Source organism: Erythrolamprus reginae, chromosome 7, assembly GCF_031021105.1.
Source record: "Erythrolamprus reginae isolate rEryReg1 chromosome 7, rEryReg1.hap1, whole genome shotgun sequence".
Classification (NCBI taxonomy): domain Eukaryota; kingdom Metazoa; phylum Chordata; class Lepidosauria; order Squamata; family Dipsadidae; genus Erythrolamprus; species Erythrolamprus reginae.
The window spans coordinates 15,316,746-15,333,440 of NC_091956.1; the positions used below are offsets into that span (position 1 = coordinate 15,316,746).

Genomic DNA, 16,695 nt, shown 5'->3' on the forward strand with positions numbered 1-16,695 from the left:
AAAGAGTAGTAGATCCTTGGAACAAACTTCCAGCAGACGTGATTGGTAAATCCACAGTAACTGAATTTAAACATGCCTGGGATAAACATATATCCATCCTAAGATAAAACACAGGAAATAGTATAAGGGCAGACTAGATGGACCATGAGGTCTTTTTCTGCCGTCAGTCTTCTATGTTTCAGTCTTCTAAGCCTGCACAGAAGTATTATTTAACAATAACAAAAACTGAGTTCGAAGGGACCTTGGAGGTCTTAAAGTCCAACCCCCTGCTTAGTCAGGAAACCCTACACTACTTCAGACAGATAGTTATCCAACATCTTCTTAAAAACTTCCAGTATTGGAGAATTCACAACTTCTGCAGGCAGTTTGTTCCATTGATTCATTGTTCCAACTGTCAGGAAATTCCTCCTTAGTTCTAAGTTGCTTCTCTCCTTGTTTAGTTTCCACCCATTGATTCTTGTTCTACCCTCAAGTGCTTTGGAGAATAGTTCAACTCCCTCTTCTTTGTGGCAGCCCCTGAGATATTGGAAGACTGCTATCATGTCTCCCTCAGTCCTTCTTTTCATTAAACTAGCCATGCCCAGTTCCTGCAACCGTTCTCTTGCCCTCTTCCCACTCTAGAGTAGAGTATAGTAGATTAGAATAGAAAGAGTTGGAAGGGACCTTGGAGGTCTTCTAGTCCAACCCCCTGCTTAGCCAGGAAACCATAGATCCTTTCGGATAAAGGGTTATCCCATTTCTTCTTAAAAACTTCTAGTGTTGGACTATTTACAACTTCTGGAGGCAAATTGTTCCACTGATTCTAACTGTTCTAACTATTGGGAAATTTCTCTTCGTTCTAAGTTGCTTCTCTCCTTGATTAGTTTCCACCCATTGATTATTGTCCTGTCCTCAGGTGCTTTGGAGAATAGCTTGACTCCATCTCCTTTGTGGCAACCCCTGAGATATTGGAAAGACTGCTACCATGTTATTCCTAGTCCTTCTTTTCAATCAGACGTACCCAGTTCTGGCAACCGATCTTCATATGTTTAGCCTCCAGTCCCATAATTTATTTTGTTTATTTATTTATTAGATTTGTATGCCGCCCCTCTCCGTAGACTCTTTGTTGCTCTTCTCTGCACTCTTTCTAGAGTCTCAACATATTGTCTCCCCTTTCTCATCCTTATACCTTCCTATTCTGATTTACTACAACTTTCTTTCATAATGAGGGAGATTGTGATACCGCTGTATAGAGCGCTGGTGAATAATACTGTGTTCAGTTCTGGAGACCTCACCTACAAAATGATATTGATCAAATTGAACAGGTCCAAAGACGGGCTACAAAAATGGTGGAAAGTCTTAAGCATAAAACCTATCAGGAAAGACTTCATGAACTCAATCTGTATAGTCTGGAGGACAGAAGGAAAAGGGGGGACATGATAGAAATATTTAAATATGTTAAAGGGTTAAATAAGGTTCGGGAGTGAAGTGTTTTTAATAGGAAAGGGAACACAAGAACTAAGGGGCACAATCTGAGGTTAGTTGGGGGAAAGATCAGAAGCAACGTGAGAAAACATTATTTTACTGAAAGAGTAGTAGATGCTTGGAATAAACCTCCAGCAGACATGGCTGGTTAATCCACAGTCACTGAATTTAAACATGCCTGGGATAAACATAGATCCATGCTCAGATAAAATACAGGAAATAGTATAAGGGCAGACTAGATGGACCATGAGGGCTTTTTCTGCTGTCAATCTTCTATGTTTCTATGTTTCAACATAGAATCTCTCCTCTTTCATTCTTATGATTTCCTATTCTGATTTACTGCAAATTTCTTTATGACAAAACCTTCTCCTGGCCATACCTTGATCAGGTTATGTCCTACCACGTAGGCTGCCCCTTCCCGCCTCTCTCCGGGCGCGTGCAGCCCCGTGCCGTACCCGTGCCAAGCGATGAGGTAAGGGTTGTGCATGGTGATCCAATACTTCACCCGATCTCCGAAGGTCCGGAAGCAAAACGTGGCGTAATCGTTGAACGCATCCGCCAGGGAATCGTTTTCCCAGCCTCCGTATTTCTCCTGCAATTCCCAAGGCAGGTCCCAGTGGTAGAGAGTGACGACGGGCTCAATGCCTCTGTGGACCAGAGCATCCAGCAAGCGGTTGTAGTAGCTGAGTCCTTTCCGATTGACAGCTGTCACCGTGCCGGTAGGAAAGAGCCGGGGCCACGAAATGGAAAAATGGTACGAAGAAACTCCCAAAAAATTCAGGGCGGCTAAATCTTTCTCCGGAAACCTGTAGCTGTTGCCCCAGTCCTTTGCCCTGTAAGCGGGTCTTAAATTTGACCGGAGGAAGTGGTCCCATATCGAAGTACCTCTCCCGTCCTCCTGCAAACTCCCCTCCACTTGAAATGCACTGGTTCCCACTCCCCAGAGGAATTGGGGAGGAAAAGTGTCGTGGACAAATAGCTGAGTTTCATTCACGGGACTTAAGTGGGGATCCTTTACCCACACAGAAATCCCGTCTCTGCGAAACCCGGACACGGACTGGATGAAAATTAAAGCCCAGAAAGCTACGGGACTCTTCAGGTGCCAACCAGCCATCTCCTACACCTGCGGAGCAGATGCTAAACGCCCTGTCAAAAAAATATTGATTCCTGGATTCTTTGCTTGCATACCTTGTCTGGTTCGCTCCTAGGTGGCCGGAGTGTCTTATCAATGCTTCGGTTTGGAAAAAAAAAAAAAAGGCTTGTGATTCCAGAATCCCTTGTTAATAATTAGCCTGAACTACAGGATTTAGGATTAGTCATGAGAGCCAAGGCGAGCCTGCGTTTACTCTGTTCCTTACGGCCGCTGGGGAACGCTGGCGGGGTATCTGATCCTTGAACGCCTGCCCGATTTATAGCCACCCTCCGAAGCTGTGAATCAGAGGTTCGGCTTGTCAGAGGATGCTAACTGTTGATTTGATTATATTGAAAGGGATTAGGAGGTAATTGTATTGGAGAGACAATGGCCCCGAGAAAGGAATAAGATGCCACTTTTTAACCTGCGCTCAGCCGGGGGAAAAGGAGAGAGGAAAAGCTGCAACGGATAACAATTTTTTAAAAAAATACATAGAAACATAGAAGTCTGACGGCAGAAAAAGACCTCATGGTCCATCTAGTCTGCCCTTATACTATTTTCTGTATTTTATCTTAGGATGGATATATGTTTATCCCAGGCATGTTTAAATTCAGTTACTGTGGATTTATCTACCACGTCTGCTGGAAGTTTGTTCCAAGGATCTACTACTCTTTCAGTAAAATAATATTTTCTCATGTTGCTTTTTATCTTTCCCCCAACTAACTTCAGATTGTGTCCCCTTGTTCTTGTGTTCACTTTCCTATTAAAAACACTTCCCTCCTGGACCTTATTTAACCCTTTAATATATTTAAATGTTTCGATCATGTCCCCCCTTTTCCTTCTGTCCTCCAGACTAGACAGATTGAGTTCATTAAGTCTTTCCTGATAGGTTTTATGCTTAAGACCTTCCACCATTCTTGTAGCCCGTCTTTGGACCTGTTCAATTTTGTCAATATCTTTTTGTAGGTGAGGTCTCCAGAACTGAACACAGTATTCCAAATGTGGTCTCACCAGCATTCTATATAGCGGGATCATAATCTCCCTCTTCCTGCTTGTTATACCTCTAGCTATGCAGCCAAGCATCCTACTTGCTTTCCATACCGCCTGACTGCACTGTTCACCCATTTTGAGACTGTCAGGAATCACTATCCCTAAATCCTTTTCTTCTGAAGTATTTGCTAACACAGAACTGCCAATACCTCTTCGGCTCTTGAAGTTCAAAATTATGAGTTTGTGTCAACAGCTGTTCGTACTTTGGCAAATGTTTGTGGCCTTGGCAACATCCACACAAAAGCAGATGGGTTTTGGCAGCATCAACAGGATGCTGTCAATTGGCTTGAATGCATGCGTGCGCCCCCCAAAAAGTCGCTCCTCATTCCCCCCCCCCCCTCCGGCCTTCAGGCGAAGTAGAAAAAATATTGAAACAGTTTCTAAAAATATAGAAACAGTTTCTAAATCTGAAAAAAATACTTGGATATTTTCTCTGATTTGTAAATGACGTTATTCTTTTTTTGGGGGTAGACATTTATTTATTGGTCAAAAATATAGGGTAGAGCCAGTTTGGTTTGGTGGCTAAGGAGCCAGCTTAAAAACCAGAAGAAGGTGAGTTTTAATACTTCCTTAACCACAAAAGTCAGTTAGGACCAGTCACTCATTCTTAACCTGACTCACCTTACTGGGTTGTTATGAGGATAAATAGGAGAAAATTGTGTGCATTCATCACCTTGAGTTACTTATAGAGGAATACAAGTGGGATTAAAAATCTAATATACATATATATACATACACTGTGTGTGTGTGTGTGTATATATATGTGTGTGTGTGTGTGTGTGTGTGTGTGTGTGTGTGTGTGTATATATACTGTATATATATATTTGTTTTCGTAGATTTACACGGGTATATGTATGTAGATTGTTCTGAGTTCGGGTTTTGCCCTGTGTAATAATTTTGCATGTCTATGCGACATTTCGGTGAAATCACATTCACCATCATCAGGCTGAAGTTTTAAGCTTCGTGTTGCTGTAAATATTTACAGCAACACGAAGCTTAAAACTTCAGCCTGATGATGGTGAATGTGATTTCACCGAAATGTCGCATAGACATGCAAAATATTACACAGGGCAAAACCAGAACTCAGAACAATCTACGTATGTATGTATGTATGTATGTATGTATGTATGTATGTATGTATGTATGTCACATTTTTTTGCTGAATTTGAAAATTAAGGGAGACTAGGATAGATCTATATATATACAGAGAGAGAGAGAGAGAGACAGAGACAGAGAGAGACAGACAGAGAATAGAATAAGAATATATACTGTGTGTATATATATATGTGTGTGTGTGTGTATATATATATATATATATAGAGAGAGAGAGAGAGAGAGAAACAGAGAGACAGACAGAGAATAGAATAAGAATAGCATAGCATAGCATAGCATAGAATTGAACAGAACAGAATTCTTTATTGGCCAAGTGTAATTGGACACACAAGGAATTTGTCTTTGGTGCAGATGCTCTCAGTGTACATAAAAGAAAATATACATTTGTCAAGAATCATGAGGTACAACACTTAGTTATTTTCATAGGGGTCAAATAAGCAATGAGGAAACAATTAGTATTAATATTAATATCAATATTAATAAAAATCTTAAGGATACAAGCAACAAGTTAGAGTCATACAGTCATTAAGTGGGAGGAAATGGGTGATAGGAAATTTGAGAAAAAACTAGAAGTGATAGTAGTGCAGACTTGGTAAATAGTTTGACAGTGTTGAGGGAATTATTTATTTAGCAGAGTGATGGCGTTCGGGGAAAACTCTTCATGTGTCTACTTCTTTTGGTGTGCATTGTTATATAGCGACGTTTTGAGGGTAGGAGTTGAAATAGTTTATGTCCAGGATGCGAAGGAAAAATATAATATATATATATATAAAGTTGCCTGACTTGTGGAGAATCTGGGCAATGTATAACATTAAAAACAACAGGAAATTACAGGAAACAACAGATTACAAATATAAAACTATAAACGGATAAGTGACAACCTTGCTTGTTCATTACTCTGTAAAATTAATTCCAGGAAGATGGGTCTATGCTAAAGTGTAAGTGTATGAATGCATGTCAAAATGTCTGTCACAGATTTTACCAACATATGTATTTTTGCCTACAATTCTATCCTTTACAAAAAAAGAGAGAAATCCTGGATTTCTCATCCTGGAAGAGAAATATACAATTGCTTCGCCACAAGGACGTATTTTCCAGCATGCTTGCCATCAGAAGTTGTGGGTGTTTCATCACCGCAAGAGACTTGGGCAGCCACTTGTCTGAAATGGTATCTCCTGCTTGAACAGAGGGTTGGACTAGATGACCTCTGAGGTCCCATCCAACTGTATTGTGATTGAACAGGCAGCCTTCCACTTTACCTTTTGAGTTGCTCTACTATTGTGGTACTTTGGCCACCTAATGAGAAGGAAGGACTCACTGGAGAACAGCCTAATGCTGGGAACGATTGAGGGCAAAAGAAGGGGACGACAGAGAATGAGGTGGCTGGATGGAGTCACTGAAGCAGTCGGTGTGAGCTTCAATGGACTCCAGGGTATGTTAGAGGACAGGAAGGACTGGAGGAACGTTGTCCATGGGGTCACAATGGGTCGGACTTGACTTTGCAACAATAAGTATTGTGATTAAGCATAGCAGGGCTTATACGATGTTATGGGAGTTCCCTTGCTAGAAAATCGTTACAATAGAATAGAATAGAATTATTTTATTGGCCAAGTATGATTGGACACACAAGGAATTTGTCTTGGTGCATATGCTCTCAGTGTACATAAAAGAAAAAGATACATTTGTCAAGAATCATGGGGTACAACACTTAATGATTGTCATAGGGGTCAAATAAGCAATGAAGAAACAATCAATATTAATAAAAATCCTAAGGATACAAGCAACAAGTTACAGTCATACAGTCATAAGTGGGAGGAAATGGGTGATAGGAATGATGGGAAAAAACGAGTAGTGTAGACTTAGTAAATAGTTTGACAGTGTTGAGGGAATTATTTGTTTAGCAGAGTGATGGCATTTGGGGAAAATGTTATTGTCTAGTTGTCTTGGTGTGCTCTGTAGCGACGTTTTGAGGGTAGGAGTTGAAACAGTTTGTGTCCAGGATGTGAGGGGTCAGTAAATATTTTCACCGCCCTCTTTTTGACTTATGCACTATGCAGGTCCTCAATGGAAGGCAAATTTATTTCTTTATTTCTTTATTAGATTTGTATGCCGCCCCTCTCCGTAGACTCGGGGCGGCTCACAAGTTGGCAGCCATTGTTTTTCTGCAGTTCTGATTCTCCTCTGAAGTCTGTGTCAGTCTTGTTGGGTTGCAGAACCGAACCAGACAATTATAGAGGTGCAGATGACAGACTCAATGATTCCTCTGTAGAACTGAGGCTTAGAACTTTGGCTCCAAGACCGAGATATTTCACATTATCTCCAGAGTGATAGATACAAAAGCTGAAATAATCTCTCTCTTCCTTCAGCTCAACCACCCAAGGATTGAATAGCAAACTTTCCACATGGAACCGTAAATCAAATTTGCTGCTTTATCAGTGTTAACTATAATGTTCTTATCTCCTGAATATAGAAGAACTGGATCTGCTCTGGTTCCTTTTTTTAGGTTGCAAAGGAGGTTAATGAATACCTTTTCTAAATATGAACTGGGATCGTCTTGAATGGCAACCAGTTCTAACCAAACTATGGTTTCAACACAGCACAAAGTCATGAAGTGTGTGTGTGTTTGTGTGAGAGATAGCTTAGACATTGTGATACAGTCATTCATTTAATCACCGTTCAAAGTTACAATGGCAATGAAAAAAATCGACTTATTGTCACGCTGAATATTGACAGCCCCAGAGACATTCTAAGTCATTCAGTACTTAAATAGTTAACAGTGTGTATTATATAAGCTCCACCTCATTATGATGTAAAATCCTGCCATGTCATACATGCATCATTTCCTCCTTCTCCAAAAATCTCCATTTTGCCCTGTCTCTTCTCTCTTTGTCTTAAACGATGTAACACGCATAGAAGATGCCTCTGAAAGGCATTAGCTATATTTTCTTATTTTCATAATAAAAGTAACTTCGTTTTAAAGCTGTTTCTCTACTTTAATCCATCGACTCTCAGATTTGATTTATTGTAGTCCATGCGGGCTATAATTTATCTACTAAATCTGTCACTTATTACTGTTTTTCACCTTTATGACTGTTGCACCATTCCCATGGTCACGTGATCAAAATTCTGACACTGGGCAACTGACTTGTACTTATGGCAGTTGCAGTGTCGTAGGGTCATGTGATCCCCTTTGACAAGTAAAACCAGTGGGGAGGTCAGATTCACCTACCAACCGTGTTCCTATTTTTATTTTATTTATGTACTAGCCAGTGAAGGGCTGCACTTACCTTTTCCCACTGGATTGGTCACGGAGGCTGGTGTGGGTGTGCGGGGCGGCGGACGCGCAATTCCCTGTGTGACATTTTGGTTCCACACATGCCAATAGCAGCCAATAATAGAAATCCGCCCCTGGATAGATAGAGCATATAGACAGATAATAAATAGATGGATGATAGATAGAAAGATAGATGGTAGATAATAAATGATAGATGGCTGCAAAGCCACATCCGGCCACTAGAGGCCAGCATCACACACACCTCCAACTTCCCCGCCCTCTAGCGGCCGGTCGGAGAACGGCAGGCAGTCTTTCACCTCCGTTCCTCTGTTCGTTCCCCCACCCCGGCCCCGCTTTCCTCACGGACGAGAGTCAAAGGGGCCGCGAGGCGAGGCTGAAGCCGCCGCGGGGAACCTCAATTTTACCTCAGAGGAGAGACGCGGGCCCAGCCGCTTATTGATTTATCTTTTGGGCCCAGTGACATCATCAGCGCGCGCATGCGCGCGCGCCGTGCCGTTGGCGCCAAGATGGCCGCGCCGCCGCGGGAAACGTCGTGAGGGCAACCAGCGGAGCCTCGCCAGGCCGGGACATGGTGAGAGAAGCCGTGGCTGGCTTGCTCGCCCTCGCTCAGGGGGGTCTCCGGCAGTCTTAAAGAGGGGAAAATGGGCTCTCGTGGCCAGCAACCTTACACCGGGCTCCGGTTCCCTCCTTTTTTTATTATTCTGCTGAAATTTTATGTTATTCTCCCTCAGGCTCGACCCGGGAATAGATTCGGGTTTCCACATTCCTAGCAGGAATTCAAAGAAAAGGAAGTCAAGCCAGCCTTCCTGTGTATCTTACTTTTATGTTCGTTATATTTGCATTGAGCAGGGAGTTGAGCTAGATGACCTCTTAGTGGCCCTTCCAACTCTTGATGTTCTGTCTTGCCCCTCCTTGCTTGCTTGCTTCCCCCTCCCCTTTGTATCGAAATCCACAGGTCTTAAAAATCGCCAAGTTTCTGCGTCCTGAAATTACAAGTAGCCCTCGACTTATGACCACATTTGAGCCCAAAAATTCTTGTTATTATGTGAGACATTTGTTCAGGGGGGGTTGAGACACCCACACACACGCACACACATGCTGCCCCTCACAAAGGACTCTGGGCAGCTAATTTTACCCCCTTTCCTGCCTCAGTTGTTAAGTGAATCCTTGCAGTTGATAATTTAATTAACCTGATTGTTAAGAGAATCTGGCTTCCCCATTGACTTGGCTTGTCAGAAGGTCAACATTTGACCACACCAGCCATCATAAATATGAATCAATTGTCAAGCATCTGAATTTTGATTGCATGATCATGGGGAAATACTGCAACAGTCATAAGTGTGGGGAAAATGGTCATAAGTCACATTTTTTCAGTGCTGTTGTAACTTTGAAGGTCACTAAATGAACTCTTATAAATTGAGGACTGCCTGTAATTGGGGATCTCCCCCTCTCAAAATGATAGGTTTTCTTTCTACATAGATATGTGTCCCATTTCCCCTTATTTAAAAGGATGTTGTATATCAGTGCCCTTCTCATTGCCTTTGGAAATACTTGCCTGCTAAAATTGCACAAGCACAGAAAGGCCAAATATATGTATATATATATTTATTGCAAATCAAAGGTTGTTGAAATTTCTTGCATGGTCTATTTCAGCCATTTGGATTTATTTCATGGCTGCAAATTGCAAGTCTTTGTCAGTACAAAGAGCTTGATTTTGCCTATGTTTGTCTTTTATGTACTTTGCTTTTTATGGCAATTTGTAAGAAATGATTCATTGTCTCCCTTGCCCTGTTAATTCTAAAAGAACTTACCCAAATAGTTTAGTGTGGGGGCAGCTATCATCAATAGTTTGTATTTTCATCAGTTGATGTTCAGTTTTAATGGCTAATAAGATATCCTCTCTTCATAGAATGGAGTGGAAATGATCACAAATGCCTTTAAATTTAAAATGAGTACAAATTTGTGTTGCTTTTGAGATGTTAGCATGAGAAACATTACAAACTCGGCTTTTCAAAACTCTTGTTTTTCTCTAGTTATTCTCTGTGCATCAGTTGACAATAATTGCCTGGGTTCAGAAGGATGTAGGGCAAAGATACAGACTGTTATCAGTACCAATAGATTAGACCTTCAGTTGCATGCATTTTTAGGAGCAAGTCCTTGTGAACCCAGCAAGAATGACTTTCTTGCTAAACAGGGCTGTTCACATTTTTGCAGATACAATAACTGTATGCTGCATTAAATATAGTTAGTAGTTTCACATGCTTTGCCTCTTCTGTTAAGAAGTTAGCAACCTTCAAGGCAGGCTGATATTCTAAAATTTTAGATTTTTATGATGCTTAGATATTCTAAAATCTCGATATGTTTTGTGCAGTTGTATGTAATCGGGTGAGAATGCATGCTCATGATGTCAACAAACTAATATAGTAGCAAACTGAGCATAGGGTTCGGTTGTGTTAGTGGGCTATTTTATGCAGTACAGAACATAAAGCATTAAAGTGCCTCTTTTGAATCTGGTAAATATTAAATGGCAATATAACATGCATTTATATTCATCTTTTTAAAAATCGACCATGCAGAAAAGTAGATACTTTCTCTCTCTATTTATAAATACAGATGTGTGCCAAAACACTCGTTTCCTGTCTTCACTGGTGCACATGTCTTTGCACTCTACCATAAAATGGGTAAACCCAGGAGGAAAACATTTCAGTTTCTTATGTATGAGGAGAAAGACATCAGACACTTAATTTTTTTTCTTGCTCCACTCCTTTTTTTTACCTTTGCTTTCTAAAAAGAACATATGCATGCTGTGTTTATATACTGCCCCCAAAATAAAGGGAACACTTAAACAACACAATATAACTCCAAGTAAATCAAACTTCTGTGAAATCAAGCTGTCCACTTAGGAAGCAACACTGATTGACAATAAATTTCACATGGTGTCAACACATTCGACTTTGTACAGAATAAAGTATTCAATGAGAATATTTCATTCATTCAGACCTAGGATGTGTTCTTTGAGTGTTCCCTTTATTTTTTTGAGCAGTGTATATCAAAAAAATAAATTGCAAAAGCATTGCTCAAACTTTGGCAGTTTCATCCAGGGCTAAATGACCACCTACATAAGATGCGTAATATATAATTGATTATCAGAATGCATTTAAATCTATTTGTAGGATAATATAGTATAAGGCAGTGGTTCTCAAACAGGGGGTCGGAACCCTTTTAGGGGTCGAACGACCGTTTCACGGGGGTCGCCTAAGATCATGGGAAAAGACAAATTTCCCATGGTGCTAGGAACTAAAGCTTCTATTCTGGCACCTTGGAACATATTTTTACAATCCGACCAATCAGATGTGCATAGTAGGGTGTCCCTCTGACCTTTCTGCAAATCAACTTAAAGCTCTGTTGGGAGAATTAGTGCTAGACTTATGGTTGGGGGTCACCACAACATGAGGAAGTGTATTAAGGACTTGCAGCATTAGAAAGGTTGAGAACCACTGGCATAAGGTAAATAAATATGACTGCTTTTTTAAAATCATCCCCTCAAAAGCATGTACTTTAGTTTTCAGAGTATAAGACACCCTGGAGTATAAGATGCACCTTAGTTTTTTGGGGGAAAAGTAAGGGAAAAATAGTTTGCCTATCTCACCATTTCATTTGGCTAGTCTGGTCAGCTTCAGCACATTAGTTTGCTGGTTTTGAGCCCACATGTTTGTTTTTTATCCTGTTAGGGGATAAAAAACAGTTTCTAAAACACCACCACTTTCTCTCTTCAGAGAGAGAAACAATGAGAAAAACAGGTGAAGGGGAGATCACTTCACTAGCAAAGCACAGCACCTCCTTAGGGCTGAAAAAAAGGTTAGTAAAAGCTACATTCTAAGTATTAAACACTCAAATTTACAGCCTTTTTTTTAGCAGGGAGGGCAGGTGTCTCTTATTCTCTGAAAAATATGGTAGTTGCCATAAAATGCAATGGATAACTAGGCACTTTAACTGAATGGCATCAGATGCATGAATCATACTTAAGCACTTTAAATATGTACATATTGATTTGGAAATATTAGAATTATTACTCTGCTTTTGAAGTAGAATGATAATTAAGGAGATTTTTGTTAGTTTGTGTGACATAGCATTCCCAGTTTGCAGAAGCCATGGTGAATAAAGATACTACAACTTCATGTTGTAGGTTACACCTTTGGAAATGCATTGCGTTTCCGTGCAACTCTTTCCGTGTCCAGACATTTTTCACAAGGAGCTCTTGTAATCTCTCTTCCTCATTGTTTGCTTTCTGTGTGAATTAATGAGTCTGTTGTTGAACCTATGTTTTTCTATTATGAACTGAAATAGTACTCACTGTTCTACTGTTTGATAAGATGCTTGTCTCTATAGCCCAGTCCTAATTTTGTTGAATCCAATGGAATAATTCCTCAGCAGACAAATGAGTTGGAAATAAGTAATATGTTTCAGTATTTTTTTTTGTTATTTTGCTTCTCAAAATACAGAAATACAAAAGAAAAAAACCACTGAATAATCATTATACATCCAAAACAAACATATGTGGTGTTAATTAGGTATTTAGGTAATTAGGTATTTATAGGCCTCTGGCTAATGACAATTTATGGGTTGACCATTAGGCATATTTATGCCCACGCTTTTAGTGATTTTACCCTTCTTCAGTGCTACTGTGGTACATTTGTCTAAACCAAACTCCATGCTGATATTAGTGCTAAAGATTCAGACAGTGTTGGTCAGAGAGTGGATTTCAGTTTTAGTTTTTCCATACAGCTTCAGGTCACCCATGTACAGCAGATGTGAAATTTTATTAGATTTCTTGGATCTTTGGTAGCCAAGATTTGTTAAGATTGTTGACAACGGGATCATGGCAATGATGAAAAGCAGTGGTGATAATGAGTCTCCTTGGAAAATTCCTCTTTTGATGTTGACAGATCCGTAATTTTCATTTCCAAAAAACAGTTCAGTTTTCCAGTGCTTCATCATGTTGTTGCTGTTATTTACATTATAAGGCATCTAATATCCTTTATTTTTTACACATTTCTGTGTGGTCTAACAGATCTGAAATTTGTTTTCGATGAACTCACTCATAAATCATCAGAAGCGTATGGTTCACATTTTAAAAAATGTATGGACCCATTGATTTTCCAGAATTCAACATTGTTCCAATTCTTCCTTCTATAAATATAACTGATGGTAAATTTAATTTCACCTTGTAATACTTCATAAAATTGCATTCTTTGATTTTGTTAAAGTGTAGATAGACTCTCAGAGGTTCTACAGCACCTAAGTCATACTACTTACCTCTGGTTAATACTTACTTTAATTATATCAATTGTTTTCAAGCTAATGTAAGTCAAACACAAAACGTCCAGAGGTTTAAAAGCACCTAAGCCATTTTACTTACTTGTAGTTAATACATACTTTAATTATATCAGTTGTTTTCAAGCAAATGTAAGTCAAACACAAAAGTAATCTCTTTTTAAACACTGATTAAACTCTGTGCCTTTAATGTACTAATTTCTTAGCCTAGGCATTTCAAAGGAACATCTTCCCTGCTATTTTTAAATTTAAATTATAAAAAGGATCGACTTATGTTATCTAGGGTCAAAAATATTATTATTTAGCAATTAATTACTAAATGTGGCTAACAGTTTTCAAAACAAGTTACAGTGATCCCCGATTTAATATATTTGGCTTTTTAAAATGCCAAGATTTCAAAGGTGTTGTATACTGTAGTTGCTCTTCAAACTGACCCAAATAAGAGAGAAATCATATTTTACTTTAAAAAAAAATGAAAGTATTAAAATGAAACCTCAATGGTATGATTAAAAATATGACAAGTTAAAGCTGCCATCCTTACAGGCTAAACACAATTTATTTAGCTGAGATACTCTAGGGCAGGGGTCAGGAACCTTTTTGGCTAAGAGAGCCGTAAACGCCACATATTTTGAAATATAATTCAGCGAGAGCCGTACGTATCTCCCTTTCTCTCTTTCTTTCTCTCTCTCTTTCTCTCCCCCTCTCTTTGTCTCTTTCTATCTCTTTCTCTCCCTCCCTCTATCTTTCTCTTTTTATCTCTCTCTTTCTCTTTCTCTCTCTCTCTTTCTCCCCCTTCTCTCTGAAGTGGGGAGGGCCGGGTTGGCACCAAGGGAGCTCGAGACGGGGTGCAAAAGCAAACTACTCTGCTGGCCCAGGCCCACATCGGAAGGAAGGAAGGAAGGAAGGAATGGTAAAAGGGGCGATCAAGAGAGGAATGGGTGAATGAATGGACAGAGGGTGGGAAGGAAGGAAGGAAAGAGGGAAGGGACAGGAACAGAGGAAGGGTGCAAAGAAAGCAAGGAAAGGTGTGAAAGGGGAGAGTAAGAGAAGAAGGAGTGAAAGAAGGGAATGAGGGAGGAAACAAGGGAGGAAGGAGAAGGAAAGCAAGAAATGGAGGGAGGGAAGGAAGGAAGGAAAGAAAGAAAGGGGGAAGGGACAGGAACAGAGGAAGGAAGCAAGGAAACTTATGAAAGGGGAGAGTAAGAGAGGAAGGACTGAAGGAAGGGAGGGAGGGAAGAAGGTAGGAAGGAGAAAGAAAAGAAGAAATAGAGGAAGGGAAGGTAAAAGAGAGAAAGAAAAAGAGCAAGAAAGAAAGCAAGAAAGAGAGAAAGAAAGAATGAAAGAGAAATAAAAATAGAGAGGGGGAATGAAAGAAATGGAAGGAGGGAAGGAAGGAGAGAAAGCAAGAGAAAGAAAGAAAGCAAGAGAAAGAAAAAAGAATGAAAGAGCAAGAGAGCAAGAGAGAAAGAGAAAGAAAGAAAGAAAGAAAGAAAGAAAGAAAGGGGGAAGGGACAGGAACAGAGGAAGGAAGCAAGGAAACTTATGAAAGGGGAGAGTAAGAGAGGAAGGACTGAAGGAAGGGAGGGAGGGAAGAAGGTAGGAAGGAGAAAGAAAAGAAGAAATAGAGGAAGGGAAGGTAAAAGAGAGAAAGAAAAAGAGCAAGAAAGAAAGCAAGAAAGAGAGAAAGAAAGAATGAAAGAGAAATAAAAATAGAGAGGGGGAATGAAAGAAATGGAAGGAGGGAAGGAAGGAGAGAAAGCAAGAGAAAGAAAGAAAGCAAGAGAAAGAAAAAAGAATGAAAGAGCAAGAGAGCAAGAGAGAAAGAGAAAGAAAGAAAGAAAGAAAGAAAGAAAGGCAACTTCAAAGAAAGGCTCACTGAGCATCTCTCACTCTCTCTCTCTTTCTATCCCTCTTTCTTTCTCTCTCTTCCTTTCTATCTCTCCTCTTCCTTTCTCTCTCCTCTCTCTCTCCCTCTCTTTCTACCCTCCTTTCTCTTCCTTCCTTCTCTCCCTCCCTCCCCTCCCTCCTTCCTTCCTCTCCATTTCTCTTTCCCTCCCTCTCTTTCCCTTTTCTTTCTTTTGGTCCACTTCTCTCTCTCTCCGCTTCTCCACTTGCCTCCCCCTCGCGCCTCGCCCTTCCCACCCGGCCACCCGCGCGCGCTTACCAGCAACAGGAATTCAAGTAAGCCCAAAAGAAGCCATTGGCTCCGGGCGGCGTTCATGGCCCCCCCGAACCCCCAGCCCAGCTGGAGCTCCCTCTCGCCGCCGCCATCTCCCTGCGACTGCCTTCGGCCGCTGCAGCCCCCCCCCCCAACCGGGCCACAAAGGACATTTGCCGCCGCCGCCAGTGAAGCTTCAGCTGGGCGGGGCGCTGCCGGTACTTCCCTCCTGGGGCTCCCGCTCGCAGCTGTCCCCCGGCTTCTGCTCGATGCCGCGGTTTTCGGCGCTGTCCTGCTGTGCCCCAAAGACGGAAGGCGGGAAAAAGGCGAGAAGAATGGAGCTCTCCTTCTTCCTGCCTTCCGTCTTTGGGGCCCAGCAGGACAGCGCCGAAAACCGTGGCATCGAGCAGGAGCCAGGGGACAGCTGCGAGCGGGAGCTCAGTGCTAGGAGCCCTGTCTGCGAGCCAGATACGGCCATCAAAAGAGCCATATCTGGCTCGCGAGCCATAGGTTCCCGACCCCTGCTCTAGGGTTTTTAACCTGTTATTAAAAAAAAATCTCATTAAATCCTATTTAATGTGTACATTAGTCTTGATCCAAAACCTGTTTTAATAGCAATCTTATTCCAAAGACTGGAAGTTTAACTATCAAATTATATATGTTGAAATTACACCAATACATTTGAACATAAATGTTTAGCTAAATGGCTTATATAATTTTATCCACCCACCAAATAATTTATTTAGGGCAAAGGGCTAAAAAATATCCTAAATACTGATTAAATTGCAGTCCATATTTCTAAGATGAATTGATTCAAGGATTTACAACATATAGCTGAGCGTTAGACTGTTTAAATTTGCTAGCAAATTATAGCGTTCTCAATAAATTGGAAAATAAAACCGAGTCCAGTTCTTAAACAACAGGCATTTATGCTTCGCGATAGGAATTGTATATGCCAAATGTATTCCATGACATTTTGCAGAAGATCAAATTTGATGTTGCTTTTTGGATTGCTTTACCAGGATATCCGTAAATTCTTTGGAGTTGTAGCTCCAGGAAAGAAACCTGAATGTGGCATTGTGAGAAAGGAGAAACCCCAGAATAAAGAGAGGAATTCAGGGGGAACATCCACACGGAAGGAAATCAAGG

The 16,695-nt window shown here is 40.7% G+C and overlaps 2 protein-coding genes across 2 annotated transcripts in view; one reads left to right on the forward strand and one right to left on the reverse strand.

The window, feature by feature from the left end:
- Positions 1-2,664, reverse strand: part of KLB (klotho beta) — a 30,133-nt gene extending 27,469 nt beyond the window's left edge. Inside the window, exon 1 of the mRNA XM_070756558.1 lies at positions 1,844-2,664. Coding sequence (XP_070612659.1) covers positions 1,844-2,578 — 735 coding nt within the window. The 5' untranslated portion in view covers positions 2,579-2,664. The remainder of the gene's footprint in view (positions 1-1,843) is intronic.
- A 5,725-nt stretch (positions 2,665-8,389) lies between these two features.
- RFC1 (replication factor C subunit 1) overlaps positions 8,390-16,695 on the forward strand; it is a 57,074-nt gene continuing 48,768 nt past the window's right edge. The window contains exons 1-2 of the mRNA XM_070757114.1: positions 8,390-8,625; positions 16,569-16,694. Coding sequence (XP_070613215.1) covers positions 8,623-8,625; positions 16,569-16,694 — 129 coding nt within the window. The 5' untranslated portion in view covers positions 8,390-8,622. The remainder of the gene's footprint in view (positions 8,626-16,568; position 16,695) is intronic.